Source organism: Psammomys obesus, unplaced genomic scaffold, assembly GCF_907164565.1.
Source record: "Psammomys obesus unplaced genomic scaffold, mPsaObe1.curated_primary_1811, whole genome shotgun sequence".
Classification (NCBI taxonomy): Eukaryota; Metazoa; Chordata; class Mammalia; order Rodentia; family Muridae; genus Psammomys; species Psammomys obesus.
In genome coordinates this window covers 1921079-1943067 of record NW_026585698.1, presented here as the reverse complement: position 1 = coordinate 1943067, position 21989 = coordinate 1921079, and the positions used below count along the sequence as shown (strand labels likewise).

General features: G+C 49.8%; 1 protein-coding gene across 1 annotated transcript in view; it reads left to right on the top strand.

Annotated features, from left to right (window-relative positions):
* The window catches only part of Hk1 (hexokinase 1), a gene marked incomplete in the record, with an annotated part of 62779 nt that overhangs the window by 35642 nt on the left and 5148 nt on the right, over positions 1 to 21989 (top strand). Inside the window, 11 exon segments of the mRNA XM_055599003.1 lie at positions 1376 to 1495; positions 5399 to 5494; positions 6048 to 6147; positions 6231 to 6414; positions 9560 to 9715; positions 12147 to 12380; positions 15342 to 15646; positions 16455 to 16603; positions 16884 to 17003; positions 19167 to 19262; positions 19883 to 19982. Of these exon segments, the coding sequence (XP_055454978.1) occupies positions 1376 to 1495; positions 5399 to 5494; positions 6048 to 6147; positions 6231 to 6414; positions 9560 to 9715; positions 12147 to 12380; positions 15342 to 15646; positions 16455 to 16603; positions 16884 to 17003; positions 19167 to 19262; positions 19883 to 19982 (1660 nt within the window).

Here is a 21989-nt window from a genome sequence, read left to right as displayed (position 1 = left end):
GCCATTTCAGGCCCCACACCCTGTCCCTCCTGTGCAGCCATTCTTCCTTCCTTCTGCTCACTTACAGCAGGAGCGTCTGGAGCCCCAGGTGCAGATGGCGTAGGGCTCAAGGGCTGACTTAGTAACAGGTTTGTATCAGGCTGAAGTAGGTCACAGGAAGCTTAGCTTGTTTTCTCCAGGGAGGGTGGTCACGTGTCTCTTCAGTCAGAGAGACTGCTGCGGCGTAGCCTGAGTAATAGTGACTCAGGATTGAGGCTCCGAAGTTGGAGTAGACTGGGTGTCCCCCAGCCCCAGCAGTGAGTCAGGTCCCCTCTAAAGCTGGCTCAAGGTGACTAAGGTTTGGCACCTTGACACCATCCTCTTCTGGACTGTAAGGAGCTCTGTGGCTGTGTTCCCAAAGGCATGCTACTGGCAGGCTTCTGGGTTCTTTCTGGTGGAGTCCTGCAGTGTGTATAGACCTAATGAGTCAGAGCAAGCAAGCTTGCGTGGGGGTGCCGGATGGACACTGGGATATTCATAGCATGGCCTATTCCTGCAGTAAGAAGTACAGTGAGGAACACAGTCCTTAAAGCTATGTGGGTGACTCAGCACAAAGACAGCAGAGCGCTCCCCAGCCCCATTTCCATTTACACACGTGTTAGAACTCGGGGTAGCAGGAGTGACCACAGATCCATTAAGGTGGCACCTGTTTTTTTATTGTTAATGTTTAAGACGCTTCACTCCATAGCCCAGCTTGGCCTTGAACTCAAGGCAAGTCCTCCTGCCTAAGATTCCTAAGTGCCGGAATTCTAGACCTGAGCTACCATGTCTAGCTGTCGTGTGGGTTTTGATAGTGTTAATTTTTTTTTTTTGGTGGGGGGAGTTGATCCTTGGGATCAGTGCTGTACCACTGAGCCATACTTTGGTATTTCTTGATGTGGATATTGGCAGGTGCCGCTGGTGGGAGGCTTGTGTCCTCCACACTTAGAATTTGTGCATTGTAGGGGGTTCATCTTTCCTTCAGTAGGTAAAGCAAAAAAGCACAATGCTTTGCTGGTTGTTCAGCCATGGAGCTGCCTGAGTATTTCCTAGGATTTACTGGGTCAGCTTGGGGAGGTCACTCTGCTCACTGTTGACTGCTCACTCTGCTCTGCCTGTTGACTCCTGAACAGCTGATGGAAACCTTTGTCCACTGTGTCATGGAAGACTCTCTGCTCATTCTCTGTGTTTCTAAATTGCCTTCAGTGCCGGGATGACCAGTGTCATGACCTCTGAGGGGCCAGTTTCTTTGGAGGGCTGGAGGTATTCTGTGAGACCTGTGCACAGCATGATCTGAAACAGAGTCCTGTTCCCTCCCCACCACCCCAACCTGACATCTCTCCTCTGTTCTCTGTAGCTTTTCGATCATGTTGCTGAATGCCTGGGAGACTTCATGGAAAAAAGGAAGATCAAGGACAAAAATTTACCCGTGGGATTCACGTTTTCTTTCCCCTGCCGGCAATCCAAAATAGACGAGGTAAGGGTGCTTTGGGGTTCGCAATGTGGCAGTCACGTGCTCTCAGTTCCCTTTGCTTATGGGTGACTCCCATGTCTCTTAGTTTTGGAATCATTTGCCAAAATTAACATTAGGCTGTGGTGCCATGTTTCTTCTCCTTCATTCATCTACCACCCCTAACCCCAGACCTCTTCTGAGGTAGGATCCAATGTATCCCAGGCTGCCCTCTGGGTGGTAGCCTAGGGCAACTTGGAACTCATGCTCCTCCTATCTTGACCTTTACAGTACTACTAGGATCACAGATGTGCACCATCATGCCTGGGGTTTCTGTGGTCCTAGGACTCGAACCCAGAACCCAGTGCATGCTGGGCAGCGCTCTACTGGCTGAGCCGTATCCCTAGCCTGTTTCTTTTTTCAATTACTTTAGTTCATGGTGTATTTTTAGAGACCAATTATGATAGCCACGAGGTAGAAGTGGCCATTGATGAGGCTCTTATAAGTGAGCAAATCAAAGAAGGTGGACAAGGCTTCATGGCTATGGAGAGGAGTGGGGAAATTCTTCATTGGGGTTGAGGTGGTGTTCACCTGGAAGCAGGTACTGTGCCTCAGGAATCAGGCTGTCCTCCGCCTCAGAGGAAGCCTTAGGCTTCTTAGGTGGGCTCACCAGGTGACTGACTTGTCACACAATCTTTCTTTTCTTTCTTTTTTTTTTTTTTTAAAGTTTATTTATCTATTATGTATACAGTATTCTGCCTGCATGTACACCAGCATGGCAGGAGAGGGCACCAGATCGTATTATAGATGGTTGTGAGCCACCATGTGGTTACTAGGAATCAAACTCAGGACCTCTGGAAGAGCAGTCAGGGCTCTTACCCTCTGCGCCACCTCTCCAGCCCTCACACAATCTTTCTTATTTGTCGCTTGTTCATTCATGTGTCTGTTTGTCAAGGGAGCACTCAGCTCTACCATGTGGTAAACCTCTGCCTTTGAGAGCTGCAAAGCTGTGGAAAAGTAGATGTAGACTTTTCCTGTTCTGTGTGGAGAGATAGAACAACCTCCTCTCACACACACACACATTCTCACATGTGCACACACACACACACACACACATATCTGTGCATAAACAAACCCCAGGAACTCCTAACAGTTCACGCCGAGGGCCCAGGCTGTGTTTTCATGTGCACCTCACAGCCAAAACATAACCCGATACTCGGAGAGTTAAGTGCTTTTCTCCGTCCACATGCGGATGGGGAAACTGAGGCTCACCTGCAGCCCAGGAGACAGCCGAGCATGTTTATCACGGGGCTTTACTGCAGTACTTGGGCACCGGTGTCTTGCGCACTTGTAGGCGGTACCTTTGTTGATAGGTTCCATGCTGCCTGCTGGCTGCTTCTCCTGATGCTGGCAGTTGCACACGTTTGACTCACAGAATCGTCAGGAATGGTTTGGAGAGCCCAGTAGGTCATGCTCCTTATTTTAGGATAGGGAGCACAGGCCTCCATGGGATGACAGAGACTCTTCATGACAGGACCTAGAGCAGGGAACCTCTTCCTTTGCATTGTGTGTCCCCTTTCTTGAGTCCCTCTAAGATGTTCCTGTGCCAGATTTTCTCCATCTGGAACTTGGGTAGTCCCATCTAGACACCAAGATTTCTGGAAGTTCAGTACCTTCAAGGTGTTCAGATCATTTGGATCCCTAGAGTAGCTCTCTGAGCTCTTCCTCAAAGCCTGGTCATTGTAGGAAGAAGGTCCCAAGTCCCCAGGAGATACCTAAAACTATAGATCATGCCGAACTATGTATGTCTATGTTCTTTCTTATACATTCACACCTCTGATAAAGTTTAGTTTGTACATTAAGCACATTAAAAGATTAATAACCATAGCTAGTAATGGAACGTTTCTGTTTACTATAATAAGAGTTATGTAAAGATATGTTCTCAGAATACCAAATTGCTGGGTTTAGTTCAGTGCTCAGTACAAATTAAACATGCATGAAACCCTGGTCTGATCCCCCCAGCCTTACATAAACCAGGTATGATGGTGTATGCCTGTAAGACCCACATAGCTATAACCCAGCCCTGGGGGATGGGATGGAGAGAGGGGGGTCAGAAGCTCAAGTTCATTCTCAGCTGTAAAATAAGTTCAGAGCCAAAGTGGGTCACATGAGGCTGTGTCTCAAAAAGTCAATTACCCTTCGAGACTTGGCAGTTGATCTGATAACCAAAATGGCCACTAATTGACCAATATGACGACTAAGTGTTTAATAGGCAGCAGGCCAGGCCCTGAGAGATACAGCCTGGCCTCCAGAAAGCAGTCTTTGAAGGAAAGTGTGGCAGGAGGCACATCCTCATAGGGACAGGAGCCTGCAGGATGGAACAAATGTGGGGGTGGGGCTCTATGGGCGGAGGAGAAGCCAAAAGTGTGGCTTACCTACCAGTCCTGACCCTCACCGGGGAAGGGTTCAAGGCTGGGCCCTCCATTGCCCAAATCTAAACCAGCACCCTCATTCTCAGTGTACAAAGTGGTCCTCAGAGGAATGAGGTGACACCCCAGCCCATATTCTCCCCATGATACTATGCGTGTTTGTTTGGCTTAGTCAGAGCTCCAGAGTGAAGGAGCACAAACCCAACCAGGCAGGATTCACCCACTCCTGAGCAGCCCAACGTCTGCACGGCTTGGTGTGAGGCCAAGGCCCCCTTCCTTGTATTGACCTGGCAGTCATCATCCCCAACCTCGATAGCAGCCTTCCCCACTGAGAAAAGAGCAAGCCGAGTAGAACAGTTTTATTATATGTTTTTTAAAGGTCTTGTGTAAAAAAATCATTGAAATAATACAAAGTATAATGCAAAAGCTGAGTCCCAACTGCCACACGCCCCTGGGAACTTTACCTTGTCAGTGTCTCTCCTGCTTGATGTTGCACCATGAACGTGCAAACAGAGATGGGCTCCTACTCCTGTGAACAGTGGGCGCCCTCGGATGGTGGGTTCCTTCACAGATGGGAACGTAAGGTCCGAAAAGGCGTGGGCCCCGTTAGCCAACACGATCCCTTCAGCCCCACAGCCCTGGCAAGAATTCTCTTAGCCTGTTATTTCTCTTTCCCATCTGGTCGTAGCTTGGAGGCTGAGGCCTGGCTGGAAAGTCGGGGAGGTGATCAGTCAGGTGTTAGGTGTGGAGGGGGGGCACACACTTGTGCCACATACTTGTAAAGATAAGAGGACACTTAATGGGAGTTGGTTGTCTCAGCTCACCAGGGTTAGCTGCAAGAACCTCTCCCCACTGAGCCATCTGGCAGGCCCAGTGCTTTCCTTGTGTCCCCTCTCAATATTCATTTCGTATGAGCACAGAGCTGAACACAGGTCCTCTTCAAGAGCAGTAGGTGCTCTTAGGTGCTGAGCCATCTCTCCAGCTCTTCCTGAATGGGGCCTGGCTACAGAGCTGGCGTCCACCCAGCCTTGCCTTCCAGGAGCACTCTTGGTCCTGGCTTGCCACTTGCTTTAACCCAATACAAGCTGGGGAGTATGACCCTGTGTTTTTCTCCTTCACATTTCCCTCAAGGGCTAGAGAGATGATTTAGTGGTTAAGAGCACTGGCTGCTCTTCCAGAGGACCCTGGTTCAATTCTCAGCACCCACATGACAGCTCACAACTGTCTGTAACTCTGGTTCCTGCATACCCTCTCACAGACATGACTGCAGGTAAAACTACCAATGTACGTAAAGTAAAAATCACTAAATCATTTTTTTAAAGTTTCCTCAGAGAAACCCATTAAGTGGATAGATGGGGGTGGTGCCTAGATCTGGCTCTAATCTGTATTGTGACGAGGTAGAGGCTATTTGTCACTGAGGCTGTCTGCTTGAAGTAGCCCTCAAGGCCTTGGGGTTCCAAGGCCCCCTGCCCTCAGTCCACTTCTCCACTCTTTCCCACAGGCTATACTGATCACATGGACAAAGCGGTTCAAAGCCAGTGGCGTGGAAGGGTCGGATGTGGTCAAGCTGCTGGATAAAGCCATTAAGAAGCGAGGGGTAATTTCTCTTGGGTTGCTTAGGAGTCGGGTATGGGGGGACTGCCATCTTAAAAATGGCTTAATGTTCATTGCCTTGCCTGGAGGGGCACAGAAGTGCTATGGTCTGAAGACCCTGTCAGGGGACAAGTCAGAATCCTAACCCAGGGGAGTAGGTCAGATGGGCCCTCTCAGAAGCGCCTCTCGGAGGAACCTGGCCTGCAGCAGAGACTGGCCAGGTGTGACCTGCAGGGACTAGCACATGGCAGAGCTGCCTTCTGCACGCGCGTGTGGGTCTTAGGCTGCCTTTGGAGGTTTGCAGAGGAATGTAGCTCCATGAGTAAAATCCACTCCCCAAAGAATCCTAAGCCAGATAATTAAGAGGACCTTGCAGTTTCCATAAGGTAATCACAGCTCTTTAATCCAGTTAATTGAGTCCTGGCTGTGCAGAGGCAGAACCACCCACCAGCATGGTGGCTTGTGAGAATCAGAGTGCGCCGAGCTGCCTCTGAGGTTGGGATTTTCACACCCATGTGGGAGCTGATGGTGACCCTGTCTTCATTATCGGCCTCCAGGACTACGACGCCAACATCGTCGCTGTGGTGAATGACACGGTGGGGACCATGATGACCTGCGGTTACGACGACCAGCAGTGTGAAGTTGGCCTGATCATCGGTAGGGTGCCCTTTGCACTCCATCCCTCGCTCAGCATGCCCTCACCTCCCTCGTGTGATCACAGCTTCCCCTGTCTCCCCCAGGCACGGGCACCAACGCGTGCTACATGGAGGAGCTGAGACACATTGACCTGGTGGAAGGTGACGAGGGCCGGATGTGCATCAACACCGAGTGGGGGGCCTTCGGGGACGACGGGTCCCTGGAGGACATCCGCACAGAGTTCGACAGAGAGCTGGACCGGGGGTCCCTCAACCCCGGGAAGCAGCTGTGAGTGTCACCCATCGATTTTTTTTTTTTTTTTTTTTTTGTCACACTAGGCATGGACCGCAGGGCCTCAGGCATGCTAGGCAATTACTCTGAACTACATCTTCACCCTTTAAAATGCCTTTATTTTGAAACCGAGCCTTGAAACCGAGCCTCACTAAGTGGCCTGAGTTGGGTTTGAACTCACAATCCTCTAGTCTCAGCCTCCTAAGTAGCTGAGGTGACAGGCATGCACCACCAGGCTGCCCCTACTTCAGATTTGCGTGACTGGACTATGCTTCTTGCTTGGTTAGATACACAGCTGTGGAGTTCAGGCTTTTAAAGGCAAGGTGGGCTAGTGGGTAAAGGTGCTGAGTTCATGAGCCTAGCAACTTGAGTTTGATCCCTGGAACGTGTGTAAAGGTAGCAGGAGAGAACCAAGACTGCAAAGTTGTTCTCTGGCATCCACGTGTGTCATGGCATGCGTGCCCATAAACACATACACACATGCACATACATACAAACACACACTAATAATTTTTTATTTTTTGAGACAGGGTTCCTCTGTGTAGCCCTGGCTGTCCAGGACTCACTCTGTAGACCAGGCTGGCCTTACACTCACAGAGATCTGCCTGCCTCTGACTCCCTGAGTGCTGGGATTAAAGGCATGTGCCACCATGCCCAGCTTAATAATAATAATTTAAAAAAAAAAAATAGGACTGGAAAAAATGGCCATGTGGTTAAGAGCCCTGACTGTTTTTCCAGAGGATGTGGTTTCAATTCCCAGCATCCATACTGCAGCTCACAACCATCTTTAACTTCAGTTCCAGGGGGATCTGACTCCATTTTCTGACCTCCACAGGCACCGAGCACACACATGGTACACAGATACACAGGCAGAACACCGATACGTGTAAAGTAATAGAATCATTAAAAACATTAAATAACAGTCTGTGTTTAATCACTTTACAGTTTGTACTTCAGTTGGTAGAGCGCTTGTTGTCGTGAACAACTGGGTACAATGATACATTAATACTGTATTCCCATTCTCAGTAGTTGGAAGAGGGACAGAAGTTCAAGGTCATCGTGAGCTATATAGCATGTTCAAGGACAGCCTAGGCTATGTGAGGCCCCATTTCAAATGCATAAATAAACCTCTTAGGAAGTGCCAGATAGAGGTAAGGTCCTCAGCTCTCAGGAGCCAGATTTCATGGCCATGTTCTGTATGAACACGTGTCCTCTGTAGAACCTTGCAGGAAGGCCTTGTCCTACGGATGAGGAGACTGAGGCTTGCATGGGTGCAGTGGCAGCAGAATTAATGGGAGCCTGGTAGTCAGGCTTTGCCTGCTTTCTGCCAGCTCAGGGATTCCAGCCTAGGGCTCTTCCCACAGGAGCCTGGGCAGTAGCAGAACAGCCAGGCCACAGATGGTGTTTTCCTGCCAGGGAGTATCCATTCTCTGGAGCTGGATGGGCCAGCCTGCGTCTCTCAAGAACAGGAACAATGAAGACTGTGTTTGGAAGGAGGCTGTGTGCTGTGCCGACAGGGTCAGGGCTGGCCTGACCTCAGGGGCCCCCGTAGCATCTTTGGCTGCTGGGGGACTCTCCCTGGAACACATTGTTTTGCTGTGTCACTGCCAGCTCTGGGAGTGCCAACCGGCCAGCCACACTTAAGAGGAGGCCTCTGATCTGTCTGGTTTAAGGGTTCTTTAAACCTGTCTGTCTTTCCTGGTCCCTGATCTTGGGTCTGAATCTTGACTCAAGTACAATATTAAGTGCCCGGAGCCCCTGGGCTGAATTTTCTGCTTGAATGGACAGAAAATGGTACTTGGACCCTGAGAGGTAGCTTCAGATATGAAGTCACACCTCACATCACATTCAATGTGGCATTGGCCCATTCCAGAATTTGGCCAGAGCAGTGGGATGAGCCTTCAGCTCCTCAAAGCCCACCCCCTGGAGTTAGTGGGGAAGGAGTATACACTCCTCAAAAGAGCAAAGCCTTGGTAGTTTGCTGGCAAAGGATGAGATGGTGGTCTGTGGATATGGTAGAGCTGGAACAGTGTTTGTCCAGCACATAGCCCCCAGTGTAAAGTAATAAGCCAGACCTCATGGCACACACCTATAATCCCAGCTCTCCGGAAGTGGAGACAGGTCATCCATCCCTGCTATGTATCAAATTTAAGACCAGCCTGGCTTTGTGAGAATTTGTCAAAGAAGGAGGAGGAGAAAGAAGAAGCAGGGAAAGAAGAAGTCACACACACACACACACACACACACACACACAAAAAAAAAATCATCAGAGATAGAGACCCAAGTTGATCCTGTTAGCCCTGAGCTACTAACCAGCTCCTGTGTCCCAAAGGTTAAGGTTTAGGGCCCCAGAGCTAAAGGGACGGGATCCAAACCTAGATACGCTGTTGTTCTTCCATGAACAGGTGAATTGACTTCTGGGAGCTCCAGCTTTGCGGTGGAGTGAGCCTCAGCTCTCCATGCTATTGGGAAGCTTCCAGGCAGCCATGCACTGGGGTCCATAGTTCAGTCCCGACACCTGTCATCTCCATTTTCATGATCCGTGTCTTCCTCACCACCATCAATCACCAAGGCTGTGATCAACAAGGGCACAGAGGACCTGTGTTGGGCACAACCATTTCCTGTGGGCACCTAAACGCTAGCACACAGATAACACACACATAACTAAAAGTTTAAAAATTCTATCTTATCCAAAGGCCAAATGCACAAATAGCCTCCTTCCTCACGGAGAACAGCTCTCCCCACCTTCCAGAAGATGACATTTTCCCTCTTATAAGCTGGGTGTCCCCTGGCTCCCTCCATCCCTGATGGCTCTGATTTACTGACAGTCCTGTGAAAAGTTGATCATTCAGCTGTGTAAAAACCAATCATTTTGTTTGTGTGGGGCCCTTCTCACTTGTCACCCCTAATCTAAATCCTAGTATCTCCCTACCGCCAAGCAGCCTTCCGAGACTGTCCCTGTCCTGCAGTGTCCTCCTAGGTGGCCTCCCTGTCTATAATAAGTATCTGTGCCTCCTCCTTGTTGAGTCACACGAGGGAACCTGAGAGACACAGGCGGGGCCGCCTCTTCTTTTCTGCGGCCCCCTCCTTGAGTGCTGACCCGGAGAGGGAACTTAACTACCTGTGGAATTCCCTCTTGCAGGTTCGAGAAGATGGTGAGCGGCATGTACATGGGGGAGCTGGTCCGGCTGATCCTGGTGAAGATGGCCAAGGAAGGCCTCCTGTTTGAAGGGCGCATCACTCCAGAGCTGCTCACGAGGGGCAAGTTTAACACGAGTGACGTGTCCGCCATTGAAAAGTACGTACCATCCAGGGCCCTGCCACCTCTCGCCAGCTACCAGGCCCGTTTCCCCTCAGCCCCAGGTGACCACTCCAGCTGGTCTTCCCACATGACCTTTCTGTTATCATTAGGAGCAGCCTAGAGGGCTAGAGAGGTGGCCCAGCAGGTTCAGTCCCCAGCACCCACACAGCATCTCACAATCACGTATCACTATTTTCAGGCGACCAACACCCTCTTCTGGTCTCTGAAGGCACCAGGCATGCATGTGGTACACAGACATACATGCATACAAAACACTCATAAACATAAATAAACAAATCTTAAAAAGAAAACTTAGCCCAAGTGTTTTATGGATGATTTTCTTGCGTAGTTTCAAAAGCAGTACCCTCTTACAGCACACACAGACACATACACACTACCTATACCTCCTACAATACAAATCACACACACTACACGTATCCACACATAAGCACACCACATACATACACATCCACACACACCCATGCACGCATACTACCCCATTAAGATTTGGGTCAAGAAAGCAGATGATTCAGCGTTGAGCACAGGACTGACCAAACCTGGGCCTGGATTCTTGGCATTACCTCATGGCGTACCTTTCCCAGACTTTGCTCTAGGGAGCTCAGAGCTGTCCAGCCAATGACTGGATGGTTCTGTGGGAAATCCTAGTGTATAGTATTCATTAATTAGAATACCTGGGAAACTTGATCACTGTGATTAGCCCACTTCCTTTGAGCCCAGACCCTCTCCCTGCTTCCACATGTTCTTACAGAAGGCCTGTGGCCAGCCATATTCCCTGAAATCCCAGTTTGAGAAACACTGGTTAATAGACATGGAAGGATGAAACCCAGCAACATCCTGCCCGCCCAGGAGCCCCCACCTCAGGCCTTCAGCCTGAGGCACACACTGTGCTGCAGTCCAGGACCAGACCTAACTAACAGAGCTCTGTGTTGTGCATGGCTTCTGTGTTCCACTGGGTTCTAGTCCTGGTTCTGGAGGCTTCATGTAGCCATGGAAGGCCATCCGCAGGCACCTGAGGCAGCTTGGCTGTGTTCCGTCTACCCCACATGAGTTACCTGCAGTGCACTCTCAGCAGTCCTGGAGCTTCACACCAGGCCGGTGGAGCTTTGCACAACTTTCCTGTAGAGAAAGAGGCTGCTGGGAGTGGAGAGCTTTTCTGGACTTATTCTCTGCCTAAGCCATGTGTTGGGAGTTGGTCATGGGGTCATTCTCCGTCAGGCCCAGTACTGAGATTCCATGTGTGTGCCTTAACTTAACTTTAGATGTCTGCCTTCTTCTTGGCCCATTTATGCCACTGGGTCTTTGGTTATTGAGAACCATAACAGTAATGAAAGAGAGACAGAGAGAGAGACAGAGAGGCAGAGCCAGACACACACACAATGAAACAGAGAAAGAGAGAGATTTTTTTAAACTAACGATGTATAATAGCAACAGAACTGCACCGTCCCTTTGAGTGAAGCCAACAAAAGATACACAGAACATACATACAGAAAATTGGAATTTTTCAGAAAACACCAGGACATTATGGCTAAGCAACTCAGACCCTCCGTGAGAGGAGGTTCAGGTAGAAACAGCTCTTTCTCCTCAGGACATGTATGCGATCTTCCCTTTCCGAGGCCTGGCATGGTATACCTAGCCTGGTAGTGTTTCCACCATATATCTTTTATGCGAGAGCACCCACCTCAGGCATTTCATGGTGCTACTCCCATGCCAGGCTGTGTGCTGGGCTCTGCCTTCCCCCACTTTGCCTCCTAACTCTGGTGCTATCCACAGCCTGGCTTGACCCCTGATTTTGTAAAATTATTTTTTATTTTATTTTTATTAATTACAGTTTATTCACTTTGTATCCCAGCTGTAGCCCCCCTCCCCCCTCTTCCCTCCCTTTTCTTCTCCTATGCCCCTCCCCCAGTCCAATGATAGGTGAGGTCCTCCTCCCCTTCCATCTGACCCTAGCCTATCAGGTGTCATCAGGAGTGGCTGCGTTGTCTTCCTCTGTGGACTGGTAAGGCTGCTCCTCCCTCAGGTGGAGGTGATTAAAGAGCCAGCCACTGAGTTCATGTCAGAGACAGCCCCTGTTCTCCTTACTAGGACACCCACTTGGACGCTGAACTGCCATGGGCTACATCTGTGCAGGGGTTCTAGGTTATCTCCATGCATGGTCCTTGGTTGGAGTATCAGTCTCAGAAAAGACCCCTGTGCCCAGAGTTTTTGGTTCTGTTGCTCTCCTTGTGGAGCTCTTGTCCCCTCCAGGTCTTTCTATTTCCCCCTGCTTTCATGAGATTCCCTGCACCATGCCCAAAGTTTGGCTATGAGCCTCAGCATCTGCATTGATAGTCTGCAGGGCAGAGTCTTTCAGAGGCCCTCTGTGATAGGCTCCTGAATTCTTAAATATTGACCTCTCACCTCGCAGGAATAAGGAAGGTATTCATAATGCCAAGGAGATCTTAACCCGCCTGGGAGTGGAGCCGTCTGATGATGACTGTGTGTCGGTCCAGCACGTGTGCACCATTGTCTCCTTCCGTTCAGCCAACCTAGTGGCTGCCACGCTCGGTGCCATCCTGAACCGCCTGCGAGACAACAAGAGCACGCCCAGGCTGCGAACCACAGTTGGTGTGGACGGTTCTCTCTACAAGTCACACCCACAGTGAGTCCACCCTATGTTGTATTTGCACGTTCCCGGACCTGAGACCGAGGCCCTTCTCCAGAGGGCAGGCTTGTGCACCCAGATCATGGTTTGGGAAGGTAAGGTAGTGCCAGGCAAGAGTTGCTCGTTTGGGACGCCTCGCCAAACGAGGCGTTTCAAACGACACTTCTTACGCAGTGTCGTAAGAAGACACTGCGTAAGTGTCTTCTTACGCAGTGCCATGCAGTCCACTTTGGTCTCTCATTTCTCAAGGTGAGACAAAAGCTTCTCCAGGCAGGACTGTGAGGTTTACTGTGTCTGCAGCCAGGCTGCACTTTATCCGGAAGGACTTCATCCCCATTAGAAGGAAACTTGGTGTTAGGTGTAGCGTGGTGGCTGCATTTGTTTTTTTTTTTGCTTGTTTTGTGTGTTGTTTTGGTGGTGGTGTTGTTTTGAGACAGTGTCTCCTGTAGCCCAGGCTGGTCTCAAACTTGCTGTGTAGCAGAGGCTGACCTCGAACTTCTGATCTTCTGGCCTCTGCCTCCAGAATGCCAGGATTATAGGCATGTGCTGCCATGCCTGGTGGCATGCATGTTCTTGTTTCAGAGGCTTTCGATAAAATCCATCAGCCCCTCAGACACTGCTGCTTTAAATGGGCACATGTCTGCTCTTGCTGTCTGAGAGCCAGAGATAAGAGGAGTTAAAAATAATCTCTACAGACCAGGAGAGGCTGGCTCATCTGAGTGTCAAACGTCTCGGTGGCAGTTGAAATTGTAGCCAAAACTTTTTAAAGGACTGGAACTAAGTCGTCATTGAGGTTTAACAATCTCTAACCATGGCTTGGTGGTTTGTGTGAGGGCAGGACCTAAGTTCATGCATCTGCATCTCACGCTTGCAGAGTCTCAGCCTGCGTTTGCACAGATGCTGGTTTCCACTGCGGTACTTCTGGGGTGCTGAGGGGCTAGTGTCAGGCTGGCCAGGTGATGCTGTCTTCCAAGTTCGCAGTTTTGTTACTTTGTTATTTTTCATATTTTAAGGCTATTTGAAAGAGAAAAATTAAGCGTTCCTTTCTTTATCCTTGTGCCCCTTAAGAATTGGGATCTCATTATGTTAGCCAAATGGTTCCTGTTCTCGTAAGCATCAAGTAATCCTTTTGCCTCAGCTGTTGAATAGCTGGGACTACGGGTCTGTGTGGCTGTTTCTGTGGAATTCCTGGCTATTTTTTTTTTTTTTTTTTTTTTTTTTTTTTGACAAGAAAGCCTAAGGATTTTTAATGTCACATTAAAGCTTTGTTAGGGATGAGCATTGGCGCCCCCTCATTTAATCCCAGCATGTGGAAGGCAGAGGCAGACCTTGTGAGTTTTGAGGCCAGCCTGGTCTACATAGTGAGACCCTGTTTAAAAAAACAAAACGAAACAGAATGTGTCTAGGCAGTAAAATACATACCATACAAGCTCTGTCACCATAGCTAGTCTTCTGCGTACAGTCTGGTGGCGCTGGGGCATCCCGTGCTGTGCAGCCCGCTGTGGAGGCGGTGCTGGGTTTCCATGCTGTACAGAAGCCATATTCAAAACTCCTGTTTGCACCTGCACAGTTTAAAAAATAATTTATCTTTATCTTATGAACATTAGTGTTTTGTCTACATGTGTGTCTGTTGGATCCCCTGGAACTGGAGTTCCAGGCAGTTTTGAGCAGCTGTGTGGGTACTGGAAATTGAACTCGGGTCGTCCGGAAGAGCAGCCAGTGTTTTTTTTTAACTGCTGAGCCATCTCTCCAGCCCTCACCACCTTCATATTTTAAACTTTGACCTGTGTGATGACTCACTGAGGAAAGTGCATGTTACACAAGTTTGAACATGTGATTCACTTCCCCAGAACCCACGCCAGGGGCAACAAGGCACGTCCTAGGGGAGGGTAGAGATGGGAGGGTCCTTGGTCCCACTGGCCAGCCAGGCTAGCCTGTTGGTGAGCCGTACATTCATGAGAGACCTGGTCTTTAAAAAGGTGGGAAGCCGTTAAGGCAGACCCCCAAGGTTAACCCCTGGCCTCCGCTCATGTGCTCATGAGTACCTGCATATGTGTACCTATTCAGGAGCACATGGATAAACAGGTGTTTTTTCATTTCAGAGTTACTAGAAACTCGACGCCATTTACAAGAGTTTCAGAAAGAACAAAGGTCATTCTTAACCTATGCCTTGGAGGCAATGGCTGCTGCTGGTATTTTGGGAAAACGGCTTTTCCTGTTTGCTTTGGCATGTGGCCTTCCATACGGCAGACCACAAGTTCTGTGTCTCACTCGGCCTAAGCTGTTCTTCTAGGAAGGAAGGGAAGAGCCAAATGAAAAACAAAAGAAAAAAAAAAAACAACAAACAAGAGGGGTTATTGAGCCTTCTCTCAGTGCTAATTCCTAATGCCAGCTCCTCACTAAACCATTCATTTCCCAGCACGCCACCGTCAGCTAGACACCTGTCTCCATTGAGTTCAAGGTCAATATTGGGTGAAGGTCACTTGTCAGTCACCCTTGTTCTTGGACCTGGCTTGGAAGCACTTGCCTTTGGCTCCCGTGCACTGTAATAGAGCTAAGGACAGGAACATCCCCCACCCCGCGTTTCACTCATTTGAAGCAAAGTCTTGCTATATATAGCCTCAGCTGGCCTGGAACGGACTCTGTAGCTCAGGTTGGTATGGAGCTAGCAGCAGTCCTGCTTTACACAAGATGGTTTTGGCCCTCAAAAAAAATTTTTTTTGGAAAGTAATACTCATAAAATAATGGGATATCCCCCCGTTTTTGTTGTTACTGGCAGTTGTGGATAATTTTCTTTTCCTTGTGTGTGTCTTATGCTCTTCCATGGCGGGTGCATAGAGGATGTGCAAGGAAAGGACAGTAGTAGAGGCTGGAACTAAAGCATGCCGACTGGAGAGTGATCATATATCCCCAGCTGGTAGCTTGGTCCAGCACACCCACTTCCACCTTCTCCCTCAGGTATTCCCGGCGATTCCACAAGACCCTGAGGCGCCTGGTGCCCGACTCCGATGTGCGTTTCCTCCTTTCAGAGAGCGGCAGCGGCAAGGGGGCTGCCATGGTGACCGCTGTAGCCTACCGCCTGGCTGAGCAGCACAGGCAGATTGAGGAGACCCTGTCCAACTTCCGCCTCAGCAAGGAGACACTGCTGGAGGTGAAGAGGAGGCTGCGGGCTGAGATGGAATTTGGGCTGAAGAAGGAGACGAACTCTAAGGCTACCGTCAAGATGCTGCCTTCCTTCGTCCGGAGCATCCCAGACGGGACTGGTGAGGGCCCACTGGGGCTTTCACATCTCTGTCCCAAGAAGGGACAGAAGGGATGGGGATGGGTAGAGGACATGGTGAACTCTCCCAAGGATGCTGTGGCTTTGGCCAGGCGCGCACACACACATGCGTTCATGTGCTTGTCTGTGTCTGTGTGCGTGTGTCTATGTTTCAGGCTTAGAGCAGCTCATTTTTTCTAGTGGGACCTTCTAGACTCTTTGGAAAATGGGAAGCTGGGTAGAGTAGCACACACCTGTGAGTACTCAGGAGGCTCTGGGGTCTGAGGCCAACCTCAGCTACACTGAGAGTTTGAGGCCCCCCCTGGGCTGCCTGAGACAGTCCAACAGGAGAATTCACACGGTCCTCATCTTTATATTGTGGCAGGGAATGTGTGAGGGTGACAGGCCCTGGGGCATTGCACACCTGGGCAGGTAGGAGCACATCCTCTCCCTTGCTGAGGCTAGTTCTATGGCAATACTGAAGAGGTTCTTGGGTGGATCCTCAGAATAATGACTGTCTGGGATAGAAAACACATCTTACAGGGACCCAAATAACACACAACTTGCGTATAAGATAAAACTTTCTTATAAAGTTTATAATATGGCTTTATTATAAACCACTCAGAAATCTAGTAGCATAAATCTGCTACCATTCTCTATTGCCCACTACTCAGTGGGTCCGCTGGGCGATCCAGCCTTCGCCGGTCTCTGCTGGAGGTGGGCTGGGAAGCCAGCCTCGGTATTTGTGTGCTTCTGGCGAATCAAGATGCACTCTGCCATTTGTGGCTTTCTCTGTGTTCTTCCTGTGACAGAGAATGGTGACTTCTTGGCTTTGGATCTTGGAGGAACGAATTTCCGGGTCCTACTGGTAAAGGTCCGTAGTGGAAAAAAGAGAACAGTAGAAATGCACAACAAGATCTACTCCATTCCTATAGAGATCATGCAAGGCACTGGGGAAGAGGTAAGGTGGGCCCCGTGTGTCAGGTACACCACACACCTGGCCAATGGCATTGGCATTTATGAGATGAGCCATTTCTGCCCTGTGACACTGTAGCTGTGACCCTGTGTCCCTAAAGCATCAGTCCTTTGAGCCAGCCTTGCCCATGATACTCTAATGGCTGGGAAGTTCCCAAAGAAAGGGTGTGTGCGTGCGTGTGCATGCTTAAAGTGTGAAACCACAGAGAGCCGAGACAATCCTTTTTTTTTTTTTTTTTTTTTTTTCTCTCTCTCTCTCTTAAAAGTTGTTTGACCACATCGTCTCCTGTATCTCCGACTTCCTGGACTACATGGGGATCAAAGGCCCCCGGATGCCTCTGGGCTTCACCTTCTCATTTCCCTGCAATCAGACGAGCCTGGATTGTGTGAGTGTCTTTCCTGTGGACAGCAGAGCTCTGGCTTGCTGACTTCATGTGGCTAGGGCTTTCTCCAACCTCGGTGCTATCCTTAGGTGTCTGGGACAATCTTACACATCTTATGGGTCACCCCCTCTGGAACATCTGTCATTGTTAAAAGGAGCCATCTCACCATGTGGTGGTGGTGGTGGTGTTAATGGTGGTGACAGTGGTGACCATGGCACACACTTTTGATCCTAGGCAGAGGCAGGCAGATCTCTGAGTTTGAGCCCAGCCTGCTCTATAGAATGAGCTTCAGGACAGCCAGGGCTACACCGAGAAACCCTGTCTCAGGAAACAGTGACTTCTGGGAACGCTTGTGGTCTCCAGACACAGAGTGACCTTCTCACGCCTCTTAGTAGCTCAGGACCTCGTTCCTTCCTCCCCCAGCCCCACTTCTCTTTTTATCCCTACTGTTTTATCCCACGCTGGCTCTGTAGCCAAATAGCCACGACCTTTTGCTGCCACTGTCCCCACCTCATAGATGCTGGCATTGAAGGCACATGTGACCACACTGTGTTTTTGTGTGCTGTGGTGGGACCCAGAGCTTTGCACATGCTAGGCAAGAGCACTACCAACTAGCTACATCCTCAGCCCTCGGTGGCTTTCTTCTTGGCTGGTTGGATGGCAGGGAACAAGATGCCCATAGGCTCTGGCCCAGTGCTCTGTTGGAGAGAGCCATTAGCAACTAAGGCATGGGTACAGATGGAAGGGTTACTGTTAGGTCCCAACTCCAGGACAAGTCACACGCAGTTCATGTGGCTCCTTCCAGCTTTCCTCATCCCACCCCTTACCCTAAACTGGCCCATCTCAGAGCCTGGGTTTCCCTTCCCTTTCCCATACCTGAACCCTATATAACTCAGCCATTTTGGCTATGGCAGGCTCCTCTTTTAGTTGGTGACTTCTCTCTTGCTTTCCCTCTCCTTTCCTCCTCTCATGGTCCTCTTTAGTCTGCTGGGCCATGTTCAGCCTGGACTCTTCCTTCTTGCCTTCTTTCTCCCTTATTCTACAATAAAAGTCCTCTCCATACTTCAGAAGTAGTCATGTCCTCTTCCTTACTTTATTTTTTTCATCCAGTTACAATTTCTGTCCTTAGGAATCTCCTATGCCAACCCATGTGCCAGCGCTCAGCCACTGTGCAAGAAGGGTCAGGGGCGGGCAGGCCTCTTGTGTGTAGAGGGAAAAGATTATGCCGACACTGGGGGCGGATTCAGCCTGACTGGCAGGCCCAAGTGGAGACATGGCCAGGGAGGAGCCTGAGGTGATGGTTTAAGGCCTGATTGGCAGCACTGAGAGAGCTAAGGAAGGTGATGTTATCAGGAAAACTCCAACCTAAGGAGGTTAACTAAAGCCATGAAAACACTGGGAATAAATAACTTGAGATGAGCAATGTCAAATGGAGGAAATCACACATGAGCATGCACACGCATGTGGCTCTTTCCCCCAGCAGCAGATAACTAGTGTTGCCACAGTCTTGCATTCCTTCAGTAACAGTTAGCAACCAACCTTATGTGCCCTGATTTTTCCATCTGTGAAGTGGGATTAGAAAGCAGGTATCTGTGAAGGTGGGGGGGGGCGGTCCATAGGGAAGGCGACACCAACCCCCAGTCCCACCCCACACACAGTGGAAGCTTCCCTTTCAGGATTAGGCACATGCCACACCCACACACCTGTTTTCTTTCACAGAGGGGAAGACAAGTTAAAGTGGCTGCTTTCTGACTCAGACAGAAAAACTGCAGCCAATGACCTTGCAAGTGTAATATTTAAGAAGAGAAAGGGGGGAGGCCTGTATCAGAATGGGCTAGGACTTGGTGCTATGTTTTGATTGGGCATGTTCATTAGGTGAACCAAAAGGGGCGTTTGATTGCTGGACTCCAATACTTTGATGCCTGGACCTCAATAGTCAGCCTCAGGAGGAGGAAGTGGCCATGTAAGAGAATAGACATTGGTGGCCAGCTTTAGGAATATAATCTAACAGTTTTAGCAAGGCAGAGGGAATGGGGAAAAAGGCAAGGCCTGCCAGAGCCATGCTCCCCGGGCCTGGGCTGGCTATACAGCCCCCTTCAGGGAGAGTATCAAATTCTCCTGACTAGCTTATTCACCCAAGCTCTTTCTGTACCTTTCTTGTTTTAGGGAATCTTGATCTCGTGGACAAAGGGTTTCAAGGCCAGTGACTGCGAGGGACATGATGTAGCCACCTTACTGAAGGAGGCGGTGAAAAGAAGAGATGTAACTCAAGTTTTTTGTTTTTTTGCCTTTTGGGGTGCGATTCACAAAAATTAGGCTTGCTTTTTTGTGAAGAATTGGAACACTACAGAAGCATGGGATTTGGGGTGATGGAAGTGTTCCCCAGTGTTACTGGTGGCCTTAGCTCGACGCTTGCCAGTTCTGCGTCGTTAAGGGGTGATGTTCGGCTGGTGAGATGGCTCTGCAGCCTGCCACCAAGCCTGATGGCCTGAGTTTGGTTAGAACCCACATCAAGGACGGACAGAATCATCTTCTGTGGTTTATTCTTTGACCCTTACTCATGTGCTGTGATGTACGAATGTGCACACACACACACAAATGTGAAAAGGATGATAAGCTCAAAGAACATCATTACTCATAGGGATGGGACGAGGGAAGCAGTTCCTAACTGCTCACACAGCCACTCACTGCCAGGCTTCTCAGAATGCGAACATCCAGCATCCCTGGCCCTATAGGTTTTGCCATTCTGTGTCAGAGTACAGAACACAGTGAGAAAACCAACCCCGGCTTTCCAGCAGCATCCAGACCCGAGCATGAACTAGTAGGATTCAAGCCAGGCCAAGCTGGCCCTTCCCTGGACCCATGCCCCTTTCTTTTCAAAGGAATTTGACCTGGATGTGGTGGCTGTGGTCAACGACACTGTGGGTACCATGATGACCTGTGCCTATGAGGAACCCACTTGTGAGGTGGGACTCATCGTGGGTGAGTATCCTGGACGTGTGGCTTCTCCAGGAAGGCAACACTGGCTTCTTCCGTTTTACAAAGACTCAGCAGCTCAGTCCTTAGGAGGGGACATTTGGTCTCTTGGTGCCGTTCATTTACCACCTCTAGGATTCTGTATTGGAGGAAGGCTGCAGAATTCCCTTCCCGTACCAACACCCCATCCTGCTGCACCTGAGTTACGATTGGCCTGTCAGACAGTGAGCTCTCCAGGAAGGAGGCCACAAAAACGTCATGTGTCCTGGGTGGATGGAGTGGGATGCCTGGGACTGGCGTGTAGAAGAGCCCCAGGGCTGCGTACACTCAGGCAGAGACCATCTCCACTCCTGACCGTGTTCTAGCTGGGAAGGGCCAGGATGCTCCTGGGCACCTTTCACCTGACTTAAGCGGCCCCAGCCCCATTGCTTGTTTCCTTGCGTTCCAGACATATCAGGGGCCTAGGCCTCAAGAGCATTCGACTGTGTGTGCCCCTGGGATGCGTGTACAGTGCGTGTGTGCAGGAATGCATGTGCTGCAGAGGTCGTATGGATCTGAGAACAGTTTTGGATGTGGGTCCTCACCTCCGCTTGCTGAAACAAACTGAAATAGCCTAACAAAGGCAACCTAGGGTAGAAAGGATATATTTGAGCTGCCAATTCCAGGTTACAAATAGGCAAGAGCTTGAAACAACTAGTAGCGTCATGTCCACAGTCAGCAGTAGAAAGAGTGCTTGCTTGCTTGGCGCGCACGCTCAACCTGATTTCTCTCCTCTTAACCAGTTCAGGACCATTGCCTAGGGGGTGGTGCTGCCCACGGTGGACTGGGTCTTCCTTGTCAACTAACACTCCTTCAAACCAATGCAGATAATCCCTCATTGAGACTCTCTTCCCAGCTGATCCTAGGTTTCATCAGGTTGGCAATTAAAATTAACTGTTGCACTACCCAAACACTTTCTTATGCGCTCCTCAAACACTTTCTTAGTCACCAGCATCTGCAACATCACCCCTGTCTCAAGATTATTTCCAGTGTCGGAAGGTTGGGGTGGGACTCACAGGATGCCCCTCTGGATCAGGAAAGCTTTTGTATTTGTTATTAAGTGACTTAAACAACTGCTGAGACAAAATCAGGAAGCACATCCAGATGAAAGGTATTTGGCATCTACCCCTGAGACTTTTCATTCCTTCCTCTTGTCAAGTTTTCTCCACCCAGCCCTGCCCAGCCTTTTGCCTGTGAATGGGCTTGGGCAGGACCTGCAAACGCAGCGTGACTTGGCACATTCTCTTGTTCTAGGCCAGGCCTCACCTCCCTGCTTGGGAGCTCAAGCCTGTCCAGGTCAGCCCAGCACTATTAAAGGTTCTGTTCTGCCAACCAGGTTTTTCTTGCCACCGTCAACTGACCTCTTTGCCCAGAATTCTTTTGGCCAAGAAATATAGTTTACATATTTTGGCTTTTTTTTTTTAATCATCTTCTATTTCCAGGGCTCCTTTCCTGCCTCTTTTATACTTTTTGTAGAGAGGAGCTGAGCAAACAATTCAGTGGCACTGTCAGGAGTGCCTGGGAAGTCTGCATAAGTTTTTCACACGGGTTTTGCCTTTGATCTGGCCAACAGGGATGGGGATTGCATGCCCTGGAATTGAGTGAAAGCTGACCCATATCCCCGAAGCTTTGCTATGGCGTGTGCACTGTATAAGCAGCAGCAGCTCTGGGAGCCTCACTCCAGACCCTTTGAGTCAAAACGGAATGAAAATGAGGGCATGAGTATGGTTGAGGAGAAGAGCAGCTTTATTGTAGATATGTGGGAGAGCTTAGTCAAAGGCATCTGGAAGAGTCCAGCCTGCACGTGGCCAGAGGACTAGAGACTGAGCCATGAGGGAAGAAGTGGGGGATGAGGGGTCAGGAGAGAGAGAGAAGAGGAGGCCAAGAGAGCTCGTGGAAAAGATGGCTGAGTGATAGAGGAAAGAAAATGCTGGGGGGGGGGGGGGGGGGGGGCGGGGGGGGGGGGGGGGGGGG